This window comes from Equus quagga, chromosome 7 (assembly GCF_021613505.1).
Source record: "Equus quagga isolate Etosha38 chromosome 7, UCLA_HA_Equagga_1.0, whole genome shotgun sequence".
Lineage (NCBI taxonomy): Eukaryota > Metazoa > Chordata > Mammalia > Perissodactyla > Equidae > Equus > Equus quagga.
The window spans coordinates 100954069-100971678 of record NC_060273.1 but is presented as its reverse complement, the minus strand read 5'-3'; the positions used below and the strand labels follow the sequence as shown (position 1 = coordinate 100971678).

General features: G+C 41.3%; 1 protein-coding gene across 1 annotated transcript in view; it reads right to left on the bottom strand.

Annotated features, from left to right (window-relative positions):
• Nucleotides 1-2805: 2805 nt before the first annotated feature.
• Nucleotides 2806-17610, bottom strand: part of REEP5 (receptor accessory protein 5) — a 36568-nt gene continuing 21763 nt past the window's right edge. Inside the window, exons 4-5 of the mRNA XM_046667059.1 lie at nt 10145-10313; nt 2806-5134 (exon numbers count right to left, since the gene is read on the bottom strand). Of these exons, the coding sequence (XP_046523015.1) occupies nt 5085-5134; nt 10145-10313 (219 nt within the window). The 3' untranslated portion in view covers nt 2806-5084. The remainder of the gene's footprint in view (nt 5135-10144; nt 10314-17610) is intronic.

The window sequence follows — 17610 nt, the reverse complement described above, 5'->3', positions numbered from 1 at the left end:
CCGGCCCTGTGGGCGAGTGATTACGTTTGTGCACTCTGGTTCGGCGACCCAGAGTTTGGCCGTTTCGGATCCTGGGCATGGACCTAGCACTGCTCATCAAGCCATGCTGAGGTAGTGTCCCACATGCCACAACTAGGGGGACCTACAACCAGAATATACAATTATGTACTGGGGGGCTTTGGAGAGAAGAAGAAGAAGAAGAAAAAAGATGGGCAACAGATGTTAGCTCAGGGCCAATCTTAAAAAAAAAAAATGAGAATTGGAAATCGCTTTCTTTCAAAAGTTCAAGGACATTGCTTCATGGTTTTCTGTTATAGCTGAAGGGAAGCCCCAGCCATTCTAGTTCAACATCCTTTGTGACCCACATTTTTCTTGCTGAAACATCTCAGTATTCCAAAATCTCGCAATAGCCTGCTTCGTTGGGTCTTCTTGTGTCCCTTGTATGGGGTACCTAATGGCCTCTTCCATCGAGAAGCTTGTGTTCTTCAGTTCTGGGAAATGTTCTGGAAAACTTCACTGACCATTTTTCTCCCCTTTCTGATCTCTGGAACTTTTTATTTGAAGATTGGGCCTGCTGGACTAGTCTTCAAATGTTCGTATCTTTTTTCCCTCCTATTTCCATTTCTTTGCCTTTATGTTCTATTTCCTAGAATCGCCACACTTTCTCTCTCCACCCTTCTATTGAAGTTTTAATTTTTCTTGTATTTTCAATTACTCTGAGCTCCCGTGTCACCTAATTGCTTTTTCTAGCATTCTACTCTTATTTCATGGAAGTAATTTCTTCTTTCTCAGAGGGTATGATTTCTATTCTTTAGTTTCCAAGTTCCTTTTCTTCTGTTTTTATTTTGATCCCTGTCATGTTAAGCGGCTTCCCTTGGATTGACAGTTTTTTGAGTGAAAGAACAAACAGCTGACTGGAAGTTCTGAGCACCTAAGAAGGGCTTGCAGACTCCGAGTTTCACTAAAGGGATACCTGGCTGGAACATTTTTGGGGAAATTTCCAAGATAAGAGGTGTTTTTTCTTCCTGCTGATCTGCTTCCCTAGAGAGGAGTCTAACAAGCTTCACTCAGGAGGATACAGTTCTGGGAGCATAGTGAGAGGAGGTGGGCTGGGGCTAATAGGTTTCAGCGTTTAGTCACTCAAACCTGTTTTTAATGCAACTTCCCTTCATCACCTCCGCCTATATCCCCGACCCCAAAGATCCTCTTACTATCTCCAGACAATAAACCTCCAGTCTTTTACTTGGATGGGGATAGGATCATTTTTCACCGACCCTCCTTATTTCACTTCACTCCCACATTTGTTGTTCTTTGCAGTTATTTTGATATTGGGGGTGACTTTATAATGAAACTTCTTAACCCAAAGAGAGACTAGGTATAGTAGGCAGAATAATGCCCTCCCTCCCCCTAAAACCTGTGAATGTGTTACTTTACATGGCAAAAGGGGCTTTGCGGATGTGATTAAGGATCTTGAGCTGGGGCGATTAGCCTGGATTATCCAGGTGGGCCCAATCTACTCACGTCCTTATAAAAGGGAAGCAGGTCAGAATAATAGGGGGCCACAAGCCAAGGAGTGCAGGTGGTGTCTAAAAGCTGAAAAAGGCCAGGAAACGGATTCTCCCCTAGAGCCTCTAGAAGGAACGCAGCCCTGTCAGCCCATTTTGGATGCCCCACCTCCAGAACGGTAAGATAACTTTGTTGTTTTAAGCCACTAAATTTGAGGTAATTTATTACAGCAGCAATAGAAACTAATACACCAGGGAAACTAACTAGCTAAAACAAACTCTCTGATCTTGGGATTCTTGGCCTCTTAGTCGTCTCTACTAGTGGTTCTCAACCCTGGCTATGCAGTAGTTTCTACAGCATACTGGGACCTGGGTACCACAGCAGACTAATGTCAGAATTTCTGGTACTGGAGGCAGATAGCAGTTTTGGAAAGCTCCTCAGGTGATTGTAACGTGCAGCCAGGTCTGAAAAACCTCTGTATACTCAAGTGTAAAGACAGCATTTACCTAGCCCAGTGATTTTATCTCAAAGCCTGGTTAGTGGACCATTAGCATCACCTGGGAACTTGTTGGAACTGCAGACTTTTCAGCTCTACCCCGGAACTAGTGAATCAGAAACTGGGGAGGGGGCCAGCAATCTGTGTTTACAAACCCCCTCTCCCCCGACACAGAAATTCTGATGCAAACTAAAGTTTGAGACCCACTGCTGTAACCAAAGAATGTCCTTATTGCTCTTAATTCTCTGAGGTGCGCGTTGTAAAGAGATTTTATGTCAATAGTAAGGAGTCAGAAAAACTTTTAAGAACATTTTCAAATAAATTTACTTTCCTGCTGTACTATATAGAATTGTAATATTTGATAGTTAAGGATCTGAATTGTATCTGTTATTCTAAACACCATGATTCTAGACAATATCAAGTTCTTCTTTTCTTGGTCTCTTAAGACAAAGTACAGAATGATTTGGAGGCACAGATTAGTGTTTACTACATCAAAATATACGCGATACACTATCTTATGTCATATGAGACGTGTGTGATGCAGTATGTGGGTAGAAAGCAGTGGTTTAGATTGGCTTTAAATCTAGTGCTAATTATTGGTAGAAACTTTTTTGGCTGGTATGTTTTCTTCAGGGAAAGTCTTTCATCTAACAAACAGTAACCACCAGGGGAAAATTACAGGCCAGGTGAGGAATAGGGTTAATAAACAGCAATATTTCATTTTTTATATTAAGATTTTGCTTAAATGATTCTAAATTAAAAGAAAAAAAAAGGCCCCACAAAATGAAATGAAATATAACAAATGAGATAACAGAGTTTTATTTACATCCATTTCCATTTAATACATCACACCTTCAGGATCGGTGGTACCTTAAAGGCTATGCTCATTTTCTTCAGGCTGTGGGTAGGAGCCTCCCCTGGGTAACTCTTGATCTGAAAGCTTTCAAGGAGGGGAAGAATTGCTGTAAGGATTCTGTAACTTTACCTACCCCCAAAATACAATTCATCTACAAATAAACGCTTGTCTTCAATTACTCTAGTCATGGCAATATATTTGGAAAATCTAGACTGATGAATTGTTCAACTCATAACTTCTGTCATCAATACGTATGCTTCGACTGCCAAAAACACTAAGTTAAATTTCTTGCAGAATGCACTGTAGGAGAAAGCTACAGGGACAAAAAAATTGCATTCAGAACATATATTCTTACTGTAGTAGTTTGTAAACTGATGGGAACCTGTAAGTAATTATGAGAAAAAGTAACTTTTATGCCTCTCCATCTCGCCTGATATTCTGTATACTAAAAGTTAAATATTCTGGATACTAACAATCTGATTATATATTCTGTATGCTGAAAGTTGCAAATTTTCATTCTTCTGCCACCAAAAAAGTGTACCTTATTTATGGGGAAAGGGATTTAAGTACTCCTAGAGATACCTTTTTTTTTTTTAATCTAAGGCTTGATTTTCTCCCAATAACAATTGTTTGCCTTCTAAAAGTTTTTTTTCCAAGGTGATGTTAACATAAGATGCCTTATGAATCACTATTATATTTTTCCCAGAAAAAATATATAAATGCCCTGATCCATATTATAATATTTGGGTGATACTGTCCTTTACTTTTGATATTGTCAATATTTTTTACATCATGAGACATCAATATGATCTTACCTAACTGTTATCTTTATTTGCCTTAAAAAATATTTTACAGGCTAGGTATTAATCTTGTGAGTTGTTATACCCTTGTTTTAGTCAGTTTAGTCTAATTCAGAAGGATCCTAGTAGTATGGTTGGTATAAAGCTCAGTTTTTCTAGTCCAAACAAGTTGTCAAGGCCTCTCTAAGCTATCTGCCTGATCAAGCTGTTGAGAATAATTGTAACTTTTTTGTTCTGTACTTAAACTATGTAGTTATATGCAATTTATCAAAACAAAGCATAAAGATAGAGGCATTTAAATGGATTACAAATGATTCTTACTTGCAAACTAGAGAAGCCTCATGTGTTTGACCTTAAAGACCAGGGAAAGAACATGTAGGCAGTTTGACTTAACCACTGCCAACTAGATTATAGGTTATATCATACTTCCTTTCATTCTCCCAGAATCGCTTAGAGTCTGGTTAGCATGTACCGTGATATAAACAAGAACATACACGTAATCAGAGGCAGGCAAGTCTCGGGAGGTTCCTTAGACTGGGAAAGAAACAAGACTAAACCAACATGTTACTCAGCTCTGAAGGTGAAACCAGGGACACTTCCCATCCTTGCATCTTAAAAACAGACAAATCTAAAGCTTATAAGCAGATTTTTAAAAGGCCACAAGACAGTATTACTGTTCTACAGGGCATTGGGAGCTGTAGATGACTGATGTGTGTGACACTGCCACATTTATTACTAAAGGAACTGTTTCACAAAGCTGCTCTGATATTCAGCTGCTACAATGTCAGGAAAACAACCAGGCCAATCTCCATTCAACCTCATTTATCACTTAACTATTCATTTGAAATATTACTCATTTGTATTAACTTTCTGAAGAATTATTTAGCAGGCCACACCAGCACAATGGAAACTTCAGCTTTTGGCAGGTGCTCCCCATGAGCATTATGCATGTTATAGTCAGACAGTAACATTTCCCTACATATATGTATGCACACATACATTAAAAACATGTAATACAAAATTATACATTACATCATTAAAGTAGAACCTTAAAGAGTATCCTAAAATCTAAGTACAGAGAAAATGCATGCAGAGAGAGCCCAGTGAAGTACAAAGCCTGTGGGATATATAATTTTAAGTTTATAGTTCCTGCAGGACGGTAACATACATCTTTTCCTACCCAGAGGCAAAATATATTTTCCAAAGATTTGGACACTGTCCATCGCATTAAATTTAAATTAAAATGCTCCCTATGTATATAGACAGTAAAAGTAAGCAAAATTTTATAACACATTCCTTTTTTTAATATATCAAAAATGTTTCCAAGGCAATATTATTAAAATGATTATGCCATAGTCCCTAGTATAACATCAGGCTTCAAGGGGAAGGTACAGAGAGCGCAGAAAGGTTCCATCCAGGCAGGGGTTTAGGTGCTCTTCTTTTCATCGCCCAGTAAATTCACGGCAGCTTTCTTGGCTGTTAGGAGGAAAGAAAATTCTATCAGAGCTATTTGCAATACAGGCTCTGTGCCTAATGTAGCTACTAGATAAGAGCCTGGATGACTCATGTGCAGAGAACACATGGGGAGGTTTGTGGTCAGGGCTAGAGTTTCCAGGAAACCGACAAGGGACCTCTTCAGAGCACAAATCCTGAGTACTTGAGCAAAGGTCTTTAAGGTCACCTAGCCTAGCCCTCCTGTAGTGACAGTGTCACTTAAGCCATCTGCCCTCCGTCCTCCTTTAAGCATCACAAGCAGCAGAGATTCCTTGAGCATATAGTGTTCCTCTGTACAACCAAGAAATTCTTGTGTCTGGGTGCTCACATGTATGACTTCACTGTGTCTCAATCTGACGACAACTAGGTCATCTATCTATCCCACAGTGACAAAAATCAGAGAAAGTCCTCATTCCCAGAACCCAGAAATGATGGTATATTTATACACACATTTGTATTCTCTCACTGTGCCCCCATTTCCTCCTATGAGGGGAAGAGTTTCCTGTAAGTCTTGGAGTTGGTGGCAAGATACTACGTTCGTCAAGAAAATATTCTTACACCTCTGGGAGACTAAGCCTTCCCCTTCCTAATTACCAAGTGGCTTGGAATGTGCTGTAAGAACTAGTATGGTGTGTGAGAAAGAGGGGCGGGGTGGGGGTGGGGGGTAGTTTCCTGGCAGTTTCCAGGGCCTCCTGTGAGATTCCACAAACCGCAGCTGTTTTTGATGGAGCCCAGAGTCAAGTGAAGTGTCTCATTCACCAGCTGCCTGACAGCTGCTCTCCCCTCACTCAATTAACATTGCTGAACAAAGTTGAAGAAGACACTGAAGCCTCTCTCTCAACTAGCCCTTTGTAAAAATTTACTTCCTGCACAATCTAGAAGCTTTGAGAAAAGTCTAATACGGCAGCATGTAAGTTCCTCCAAACTTATTTTCATTTTTATACTTCCTGTGTAGGAAGGCATCATATCAAAGTAAAATTGAGTTTTACAGTATTGATATGTAAGAGAACCAAGAGACTATGAAATGTGGGTGAACTAGATGGAAATGACATCGCCAGAGGTTGCTGGTTAGGCTAAGGGCAGAGAGGAACAGAAAAGAAATCTCCTAAAAAGAAACTGGCGATCTCAAAGTGGGAAGACGTGAAGGCTACAAGTTAGAAAACCCTTAAAATTGTCGACAAACGTATTGAAGAAACCTAGAGCTGTATGCCCAGAAATAGGAGTCCAGAGGAGAGAGGGGTCTGTGAGGGAGAAGTGGGGAGAACACGGCAGGGACGCCCGTGCTGCTGCAGACCTGTCTTGGTGGGGACCGTACTTCCCAGTGATCAGGTCACCTCCCAGCTCCCACTTCCTAACTACCATAGGGCTCTATAAAAACAATCTCTAATTCTATGTCCACTGCCCACTTTTCTCCAAGTTCTAAAACCCTTACTGTGCTCTGGAACTTAAGACTCATTAGCAAAATCTCCTCTATCATCCATTTCGCCAAATGTTTCCTTTACTTTCTTGCTTTTACAGAAATCTGGCTGTCCCCTGAGGACACTTTGCTCAAGTGGTGGCTGTTTTTTCCCTCCATGACCCCAGCACTACTTGGGCTGGAGGTCTGGCGAGTGCTGTCCTTGCTCTTCGCTGCCACATTCAGAATCTCACGCCATCGGATTCTATCTCCCACTAGCCTTTCTTTTCCAGTCATCTCTGACCCATGGGCTATGCTGCCATGCTGCCTGGTTTCTCTAAGATTAGCTCCAAACTTAACATCACTCTCCAACACTGCTCTTATTTTAATTACTGGTGATTTCAGTATTCTTCCAGTATCCTGGCCTCTTAGTTTCTCCCCTCCAAGCAACTTTGTGTTGGATCCTAGCTACTCCTGCCAACCTCAGGACTCACTCCCATGATCCTTGTCTCTGCCAGTAACTGCAGTCCCTCTATACTCTCGGCGTCAAGGTTCCCACACTCCACCATGACCTCCCATCTTTGCAGCTCGCTCCCTCCAGGATGCGGAGGCAGAGTTCTTCCTCCACCACCCGGTTTTATAATCCATCGATCCTATCACCTTCTCCGCTGCTCCTCACTTCCCTTGATGTCCTCGCTTCCCTTATCACTCAGCTTAAATTCCATCGTCAAACATTAACCACTCCTTAGTCCCACTCTCACTTCACGGTTCATACTTAGGAAAATCAGCTTTGACACAACTCTCCACCTATTCTGCGGCTGCACCCATGTAGCTGAATGTGTCTGGGGAAAAACAGACAAACTGGTCTCACTTGAAATTAATGAACACTAATCTCATGTGAGCCTTAATACTCCCTCGCAATCACCTGACACTGTCTTAGGCCAGCAAATTACAGCCACACTCCCTAGTTTATGTATTATTGATGGCTGCTTTCACACTACAGTGACAGGGGAGAATAGTTGCTAGAGAGACCTGATGGCCTGCAAAAACTAAAGTATTTATTATCTGACCCTTCACAGAAAAGGTCTGCTGACCCTGGTCCAGATAACGATTTCACTCACAGCTTCTCCTCTATCACCTCCTTCCTCGTCCCCTCTCACTTGATCTTTCTAACCACTTTACTGAGAAGTTTGAAGCATCAGAAAATCACTTCTGGAAGCACCCACCATCACATACACTCACCTACCAGCATCTCCACCCATAAACTGATGTCCCTCCTGTTGTTCTAAACTGTTCCTGCTCCTGTGACCAACTCCTCTATTTGTACACTAGGTCCCATCTCCTCTGATCTAATCAAGGGCAGAACCCCAGCAATTCACCCTCTCACGCACACCATCTTTTTGCTCTCTACTGGAGAGGATTAATTTTCAAACATATTTTGCTTCTTCTACTTTAAAAAAAAGAAAATAAAAATCCTCAGGACCCCAGTTCCTTCTTATAGTCTCAGCCCCATTCTGCTCCTCTGCAGGAAATTTCTCAAAAGACTTATCTATGTTCTTTCATGCCTTTCCTCCCGTCTCTCAAATCCATTTCAATTTTGCTCTCCACAAAATCCGTTTTGTCAAGGGCCTTCCTCATTGCTGAATCCAATGGTCAGTGTCAGTCCTTATCTCACTTGACCTGGCTGCAGCACGTGACACAATGGATCACTCCCTCCTCTTTGAAACACCTTCCTCACTCGGCCCCAAGGATACCTCAGTCTCGTGGTTTTCCTGCTACCTCAACTGGCCACTCCTTATCAGTCTGCTTTGCTAGTTGTTTCTCATGTTCCCAGTCTCTAAACAGTGGGGGCCCCAGGGCTGAGTCCTCAGACCTCCTCTTTCCAACTACATTCAATCCCTTAGCGACCTCATCCAGTCTCATGCTCACTACACTGTCTATATGCTGGTGACCCCCAAATTTATATCACCAGACCACACCTGTCTGCTGAACTCCTGACATCTATATCCAGCTGGCTGGCTGACTACTCCATGTATGTACCTAACAGATCACCTCAAAGTTATGTCCAGAACTGAATTCTTTATTTTCCCCTCTCAACCTGTTACACCCAGTCTTCCCCAGCTCAATGGCAATTCTACCCTTCTATCCGTTCAGGCTAAAAAGTTTGGCCTTGACCTTGACTCCTCTCTCATACTTCATGCCTGACCCATAAGCAAATCCTATTGCTTCTACCTTCAAAATATACCAAGAATCCAATGACTTCTTACCGCTTACTGCCACCACTGTGAACCAAGCCATCATCATCTTCTCCAGCCAGATCACAGCAATAACCTTTTTTTTAAACTTTTTTCTTTTTTAGATTAGCACCTGAGCTAACATCTGTTGTCAACTTTTTTTTCTCCTTCTTCTTCTCCCCAAAGCCCCCCAGTACACAGTTGTATATTCTAGCTGTAGGTCCTTCCAGCTGTGCTATGTGGGACGCCGCCTCACCATGGCCTGACAAGCAGTGCCATGTCTGTGCCCAGGATCCAAACCGGTGAAACCCTGGGCCGCCAAAGCGGAACATGCGAACCCAACCACTGGGCCATGAGGCCGGCCCCTGCAATAACCTTTTAACTGGTCTCCCGATTTCTTCCCTGTCCCCTTTCAGACTATTCTTTGTACACTGGCCAAAGTAATCCTGTTAAAACACGGGATGGAGCATGTTGCTCCTCTGCTCAAAATCTTCCAATAGCACCCATCTCACAGAAAAGCCAAAGCCTTTATATCAGCCTATATGGCATCACTCCCCAACCTCTCTGACCTCGTCTCCTTCGACTCCTCGAGATCACTCCTTTCCAATCGCAGTGCTCCTACCTCTAGGCTTTTGCACATTCTGTTCCTTCTATCTGGAGCATTCTTCCCCATGGTTCCTCCCTTTACCACTTTCAAGTCTGATTCAGTATAACCTTCTTGGTGGGGATTTCTGAAATCATTCTAAGTGATTTAGAGCCCCTAGCACTCTCTTTCTATTTGCTTTATTTTATCTATATCTAATCTGCTAAGTATATATAACTTACTTCTGAATTCTACCATCTCTCTCTCTCAACAAGATTGTACGCTTTGTGAGTTCAAGTATTATGGTCTGTGTGGCCCACTGGTTCATCCCCAGCACTGTGAACATGCTCGGCACATATTCAGCACCTCGCTAAATAAAAATCTGTTGAATGAATGAAAACCAGGAGAGCTGAGAGAGAGGGCATTCTCTTGGACTTGTAACAAAAGAAATTCTAACAGCATATTAAGCAGTTCAACCTGCACTGAATTAAAGAGTGTACTTGTATGTAAATACAGATGATCCTCTAAAATCTCTGCCCAGCACAGGAAAGTCATTTTCCTAACGTGCTGACTGAATGGTGGGTTAAATGCAGCACGCTAGAAGAATCCCGGGAAAAGTAAAGGGCAACAGGCCAAGTCTTGGTAAAGAAGTCCCAGAGCAGCCTGGGCATCTGGCTGAGGAAAGGTGATGGAACAAGAAGGCGAGGAAGCTTGTTCTTTTGGGCCCAGTGTCCCCCATTTCCTCTCACATGCTGACCTAAGCTGTCCCCAAGTCGTACCTTCTTTAGTGATGGCATCTGCAGTCTCTTTGGCTTTGTCCTTCAAGTCATTCACCACAGTGTCCACCTGGGACTCGTGCTTCAGGAAGAAAGGGCGGATGACGCGCCTGTAGATCAGGTCTGCCCCGTTGGAAGGGCTGGCGGCCATGCACCACAACAGGAAGCCACACTGCACAGAACGAGAGCGTCACGGTCACAGGAGGGCGGTGGGCACCCGCACAACACACACTGCCCACCACTACGCTGGGGGTGGCACTGCCTCTGCTATTTTCTCCAACAGTATTTCCTGTGTTTTCTGCAGGCTATAGGTGCACTTTTCTCAGACAGAAAAAATGTAACAAATAAGGAAAAAGCTGGTAAAGAAAAGATGAGACTGAAAAGGAAAGGTAAAACACACCAAGTCCAGCAGCTTGACTTCCTTCCTAACTTGGACCGCTTACTAGTTTCTAGCTACAAGAGGCTTTCATTAATTCTAACTCTTAAAAATCAACTTAAAAAAACATAGTACTTACCTGCGCATGTAAAGCCCCTAGAGAAGCCGCGCATCTCTCCGGCTTGCTCTTAGTAAACTAACCCTGGTAAGTTTGTCACATTTATTCATCCTGTTACAGAAAAAACACCCCGGCCCTTCCCGAATTCTTTCCTTAGTGGAGTCTCAGTCTTTGGTAGATCTCGGCCTTCAAGGAGTCTTCACAGGCAGCTGTCCTTCCTCTTTTACCCTGAATGTAGGTATTATTCCTAACTCTTTCCTTATGGCTCTATTTTGCCATTGAGATAAAAAATGAACAAGAATTCTGCCATAAGAACTTAGAAAACAAGAACTGTCACACTATATTTACATCCCAAACACTTGTACTGTTTATTCAGATGATAAATAACAACCCAACACTTCAAGTCATCCAAGCAGTTTAGTGGATAAAGAGCAAAAAAGGGGATATTCAGAGTGATATGTGCTCGTTTCCCTAGAAAGTTTAACGAACAACATACTGGGTTCTTTTAAAGATTCTAACTATGCTGTATTCCACACAGCCTAGGAGACTATTAAAAACAAATCGTTTCTTAAGATTCCAAATCTGTATTTTTTACAACTTCTCCTTAAAGTAAAAATCTCTCAACTTCTTATGCCACAAATTTAACTCTACAGCCTTAGTCCTTGTTATTCAAAACCAAAAAACATGTTCAAATAATCAAGACGCTACACTGCTTTCCTGAGAGAGTCTTTTGGGCTTCCAATGCATATATCTGTGCCCCAAAGTTCACTCCATCAGTACCAAATTGGCTCCCAGAAATTCGCGTTACATTTTGAACTTCTATTACGCTCAAAATAAAAAATAAAACACAGATTCTCAACAGATTACTTTCTGTCAATTATCTGAACTACAGAACTCTGGGAAAGCAACACTCACGAATCAGAATTTGTACCGACTCACAAGAGCAGAGGAGCAAGCTTTCAAAAGACAGAGGTTATCAGACTGGATTAACAAAAACGGGCTACATGCTTCCTACAGGAAACACACCTAAGACAAAACCAATTAGGGACACTTACAGAGATTTTCGTCCCACCATTTGTATCAGACAAATACCAACTCCCAAAATAGTTTACATACTAATATTAATAGGACATAAATGTTACTTAGGGCACAAGAAGTAAACAGAGTGATAAGGAAGGAAAACAACTCACCCAACAGATTCACTTGAATATAGATCCACCTGTATATCTTTGAAATATGCAAATGATATACAGCTTTGTATATATACTTAAATTATATCTTTATAATTACACAACTTTTATTTTTATAACTATATAAATTTATAATTATATAAAGCTATATATTAAGTTCCAAATATAGCTTGGAAATACGTAAATAAAAGTCAGATAGATTGTGGACAAAATCCACAATCATAGTAGATTTTAACACTTCCATCAGAAATTGATATATCAAACAAACTAGTAAGAATACAGGACAAAGAACACAAAATTTAAACTCTTGATCTAAAGGTATATATACAGGTCTCTCCACCCAATGAACAGGTTCTAAGAGAACTATATATATATGAGAATGGGCTCAGAGAAACGGGTTTCAATCCGGATTCTGCCACTTACCAGCTGGGCAAACCTTGTGCAAGTTACTTAATTGCTTAGGTCTGTTTCTGACTCTATAAAATAGGTATTAATTGAAATTTTAAAAAATCTATCTCACATAGATTTTTGTAAGAAAATAAACATTTTTGGAGCATTTAGCACAGTAGGGGCTTGGTCTCTGTCCCAAAGATACTGAGTCTTCTACCAACATCCATGAAACAGTTAGCAGGCTAACTTATTAGCTTTAAGTGGGGTAAAATCAAATCCCAGAACCAACATACACCCTTTTTATTTATTTTTTTTGAGGAAGATTAACCCTGAACTAACATCTGCTGCCAATCCTCCTCTTTTTTGCTGAGGAAGACTGGCCCTGAGCTAACATCCCTGCCCATCTTCCTCTGCTTTATATGTGGGACACCTGCCACAGCATGGCTTGCCAAGTGGTGCCATGTCCGAACCTGGGATCTGAACCAGCGAGCCCTGGGACGCTGAAGCCGAACGTGTGCACTTAACCGCTGTGCCACTGGGCTGGGCCCCATCCCCCCTTTTTTTTTTAAATTTATTTTTTTATGCTTTATCTCCCCAAATCCCCCGGTACACAGTTGTATATCTTAGTTGCAGGTCCTTCCAGTTGTGGCATGTGGGACGCCACCTCAACTTGGCCTGACGAGTGGTGCCATGTCCGCGCCCAGGATCCGAACCAGCGAAACCCTGGGCCACCGCGCTGCGCAAACTTAACCACTCGGCCACGGCGCCAGCCCCAGAAGACGTTTGGTTTTTAACATCTCAACATACAATGTTTTCCATTGGTTGCTTGCATAGGTAATGCTACTACATACGTACCCCAAACTCAATACGACAATTTAAACAAAATGATGTGCAGGAAAGGGAAAAGTTATCTTCTCAACAGAAGATCAGAATTCTATATGGACATTTTGAAGAGTATGCAGTGTCCAAGGGGATGTGCCATGTACTACTACATACAAAGCCACAGTTTCTTTCCAACTGTATTAACTATTTGGAGAGCAAGAAGTGTTGCTTTTAGCATCTAACATCCTAATATGAGACTTCTTACTTATATAGGAGTATTTTGCTGTGTTCTATTAATGTTTAGGAAATTGGTATGGAGTTGTAGATTGTCATGTAATACATTTTAACTCTTACCATTTAAAATTATAGGAAAGAGTTTCCTGGCAGGTATTCCTACGTAGAATATCTGATTTTCAGGAATGGGTTATTGATGTAAAGACAGATACCCACATTATAACCAGAGGCAGCAAGGTGAAGTAGAAATGACTCACTGGATTAAGAATCAGGAGAGCTGATCTATTCTATGACTCTAGGTGGATCAAACAACCTCTCGAAGAGTCCATTTCCTCTCTTCTGCAGGATTTTAGGAAAGTCACAGATTAATGTACTTGAAGAAAGTATACAAGATGTAAGCAGTAGTGTTACCAAGTCCTACAGTTCTTACTGTTGTTTAAAATCTCTGAAATATTATATGCTGATGTAGATATCAACGCGTCAGCAATCCAGAAAAGCTGATGCATTCATCCTTTCTGGACGAATTAAGGCAAGACTCCCAGACAGGACCAGAGCCAAGTGTCTACATTTCTGTACTTCTCTAACATGATTACTTTGTAGGCTACACTCCAGACTGCTAATTTAGTTCTTTCCGATACCCTGTAGCTATTATCTTGAGACAGTAAAATAATTACTGCTCTCTACCTACATCCTTAGCATTTTCCAGTTCTCAAATGAAATAACTTTCTTGTATTAAAAATAAAGTTAATTACTGCCCAACTCTCAGGGTGATATGCAGCGACCAGCTTTTACAACTCTCTTTCCTTAATCTATGTAACTGTTCCACAGTCTAGGAATACCCTGAGCTACAGCGATCTGGCCAGCCTTTTAATCAAGCTGACCTCAACGCGCCAGCCGATGATACTCCCAAGAGCAAAGACAAGCCCACGCTCACCTGCAGTTCAGACAGAGTCCCTGCTATTTTAACTGAACTATTAGCACTGACACACCAACTCCTTAAATTACAAATTACAACAGGCCAGATAATTCTGTCTGTGATTCTAATGCTGTCACCATCCAATTTTCTCCCGGAAGAGGTATTTCCAAGGTAGAGACATGCTTAATGTGCACAGGTTGGGAGCAGCCTGGTTAGAATTGAACGTTAATGTCAGAAAAAAAAAATATTTCAACACTGACCTCCTGATATGCTGCAATCACTTGATCAGAAACTCAGTCTTAGGAAGACCTTGTAATGTGGCCACAAGAAGAGTGATGGGCTACAGTTAAAACAGACTGCTCAGCAGGCACAAGAAAAGCTAAAAAAGATCATGTGAAGGAGAAGCTCTCTCTATCTTGTTTGCCTCCTACAAAGGTAAGAATAGAAATGTTACGCTCTCTTTCAACGGGTAAAACGGCACAGGTGACAGTCTGGATCGGGAATTAAACTTGCCAGGCTTTATTCAATCTTGTTTTAAAAATAAATCTAGAAAAGGATTTAAATGAGGTGCAAAGATATTCATTGCAGCATTCGTTATAATAGCAAGATAAATGTCCTAAATGTCTATCAACTGGAGAATGAGTAAATTATTATCTCTAATGGATTAGACTGCATGAAAAAATACTCATAGTATTGTTAACTGAAAAGTAAGATATTGAATTGTATATAATATGTAGTCTCAACCATACATACGCGGTTAAGACAATAATATACACACAGTCCTCTGTGTTTACGTACATAGACCAATATTTTTGCACATTAAAAAAAAGGAAGACTTTCTAAGATGCTAACAGTGGTAAAATTACAAATGCTATTTTCTTCTCTATCTAAAACACGCCTCAACACTTGCGCATGCACACACACACGCACACACACAAATGCACACGGCATGACAGCAGGGACTTTGTTTTATTCAGCACAGTATCCCCCCAACCTAGAACAGATTCTGGCACACAGAGGTTCTACATAATCTGCTGAATAAAGGGATGAACATACACTACTTTTACAATCAGAGGAAAAAGGGCTTTTTCATTTATTTTTAAACCCTCCTGCTCAGACCTCAGAGTAAAGCTCCAAACATGCATGATCCACTATTTCTAGCTCAATACACTGTATATTCTCTCCTCAACCCAACTCTGATGCCTAACCTTTGGTTCCTCTTATTTCCCTCCAGTCTTACAGGGTGCTTTAGAAAAATAGGGGGTAAAATGCCAACAATATGAATTCTGCAAAAGATAAAATACTAAACATGTCCTTACTGGCAGGTCTCTTGTTCACTTCTCCCTACAACCTCCACGTGATTACTGTAGCAAGGGCATGGGTTAGATCTATGCTAGCCCTTAAAATGGGATATTCTCCTACAGACTCTGCAATTCAGACGCTTTTTCTCAGTCTGTTCACTGAAGCCACTCAGAATATAGCACTAACACATTATGATTGACAGCACAATCAATTTATAATCATCGCAAGCATATTCTCTATTTGGAACACATGCAGTGAATTCCCTCTCTCATTCCCATCGACACCACGATGCCATGCAGTTGGACTGCTAATGAATGCACATTCATTTTACTATTAGGGAAGAAAATTTGCTGCAAAGCAATTTTTTGTTTGTACTTTTTTTTTTTTTTAAAGATTGGCACCTGAGCTAACATCTGCTGCCAATCTTTTTTTTTCCCCCCGTCATCGTCTTCTCCTCCCCAGAGCTCCCCAGTACACAGTTGTATATTCTAGCTGTAAGTCCTTCTGGTTCTGCTATGTGGGACGCCGCCTGAGCATGGCCTGGTGAGCAGTGCTAGGTCTGCGCCCAGGATCCAAACCGGTGAAACCCTGGGCCATGAAGCAGAGTGCACAAACTTACCAGTCGGCCACAGGGCTGGCCCCTGCAAAGCAATTTTTATAAGGTATTTCAAAACTCAATGTAAATGATTTAGTGATTACCTCTCATTTTGTATCCTCTCTCTACCTCATGTGGCCTCCGTAAGCAGAGGTGATCAGGGGTAGGCTGAAATCAGGCTTGCTCAGGTTTCGGAAGTTTGAGGTCAGATACTGGTGTGCGTGATTCTGCTGACAGGATGGCAAGCAGGCGAGCCCAGAGAAAAGGCCAAGTTTCTTTCCACTGGAGACTGCACTGCGACATTACTACCATTAGACGGATCTTATTAACGGCTTCAAAATTATTTGGAGTTTAAAATATGTGATATCCACATTGAAAATTATAAAATTACTTTTATAAACCCTAAATGTCTTTAATGACAAAAACACAAAAATCCAGCAATCTCTGAAATCTTAAATCTTCCCACAGACCAATTTTTTTTCCCATTTGTTTTGAAAGGAAAATTCTTCAGCTATCTTATAAGGAAGGCATTTGTGGTAACGTCAGCCAAAATTAAAAGAAACTATAATGAGTATGTTTTCATTTAAATTTTTTAACTATTTAGCTTGTTTTTTATTTAGTTCTTTTTTTTTGCTGAGGAAGATTCACCCTGAGCTAACATCTGCTGCCAATCTTCCTCTTTTTGTATGTGAGCTGCTGCCCACAGCATGGCCACTGAAAGACAAGTGCTGTAGGTTTGCACCCAGGAACCAAAAACCCAGGCCACTGAAGCAGAGGGCGCCGAACTTAACCGCTAGGCCACCAGGGCTGGCCCTTTATTTATTTATTTATTTATTTATTTAACCATAAATGGTGTCATACTGTATGTAATGTTCTAGAATTTTTTATAATTAATGAATTATGCCAAAATCTCTATCTGTACATATGGATTGTTTCATTCCATTTAACTATATGGATGTACTATGAATTCATTTAACCATTTACCTGTTGATGGACAGTTTGGTTTTTTATAATTTTTAGTTATAACCAAAAATTTTGCAGGGCTGGCCCAGTGGTGTAGTTCACACACTCGACTTCAGGGGCCTGGGGTTCGCGGGCTTGGATCCTGGGCATGGAGGTACATAGTGCTCATCAAGCCATGCTGTGGTGGCATCCTACATACAACATAGAGGAAGACTGGCACAGATATTAGCTCAGGGCCAATCTTCCTCACCAAAAAAAAAGGGGGGGGGGCAGCCCAGTGGCAGAGTGGTTGGGTTCAGATGCTCCACTTCAGTGGCCTGGAGTTCATGGGTTTGGATCCAGGGCATGGAGGTACCAATCTCACCAAAGGGGGGAAAACATGCTGCACTAAATATCCTTACGCAGCTCTCTAATGCATGGTTAATATTTCCTTAGGATACTTAGAAATAGAATTGCTGGAGTATTACTTTTCAATTTGACAAGAAGCTGTCAAAGGGTCCCTTAAAAAGGCTATTCCAGTTTATATACTACCACCATACATCCATTTCCTAACACCATATATT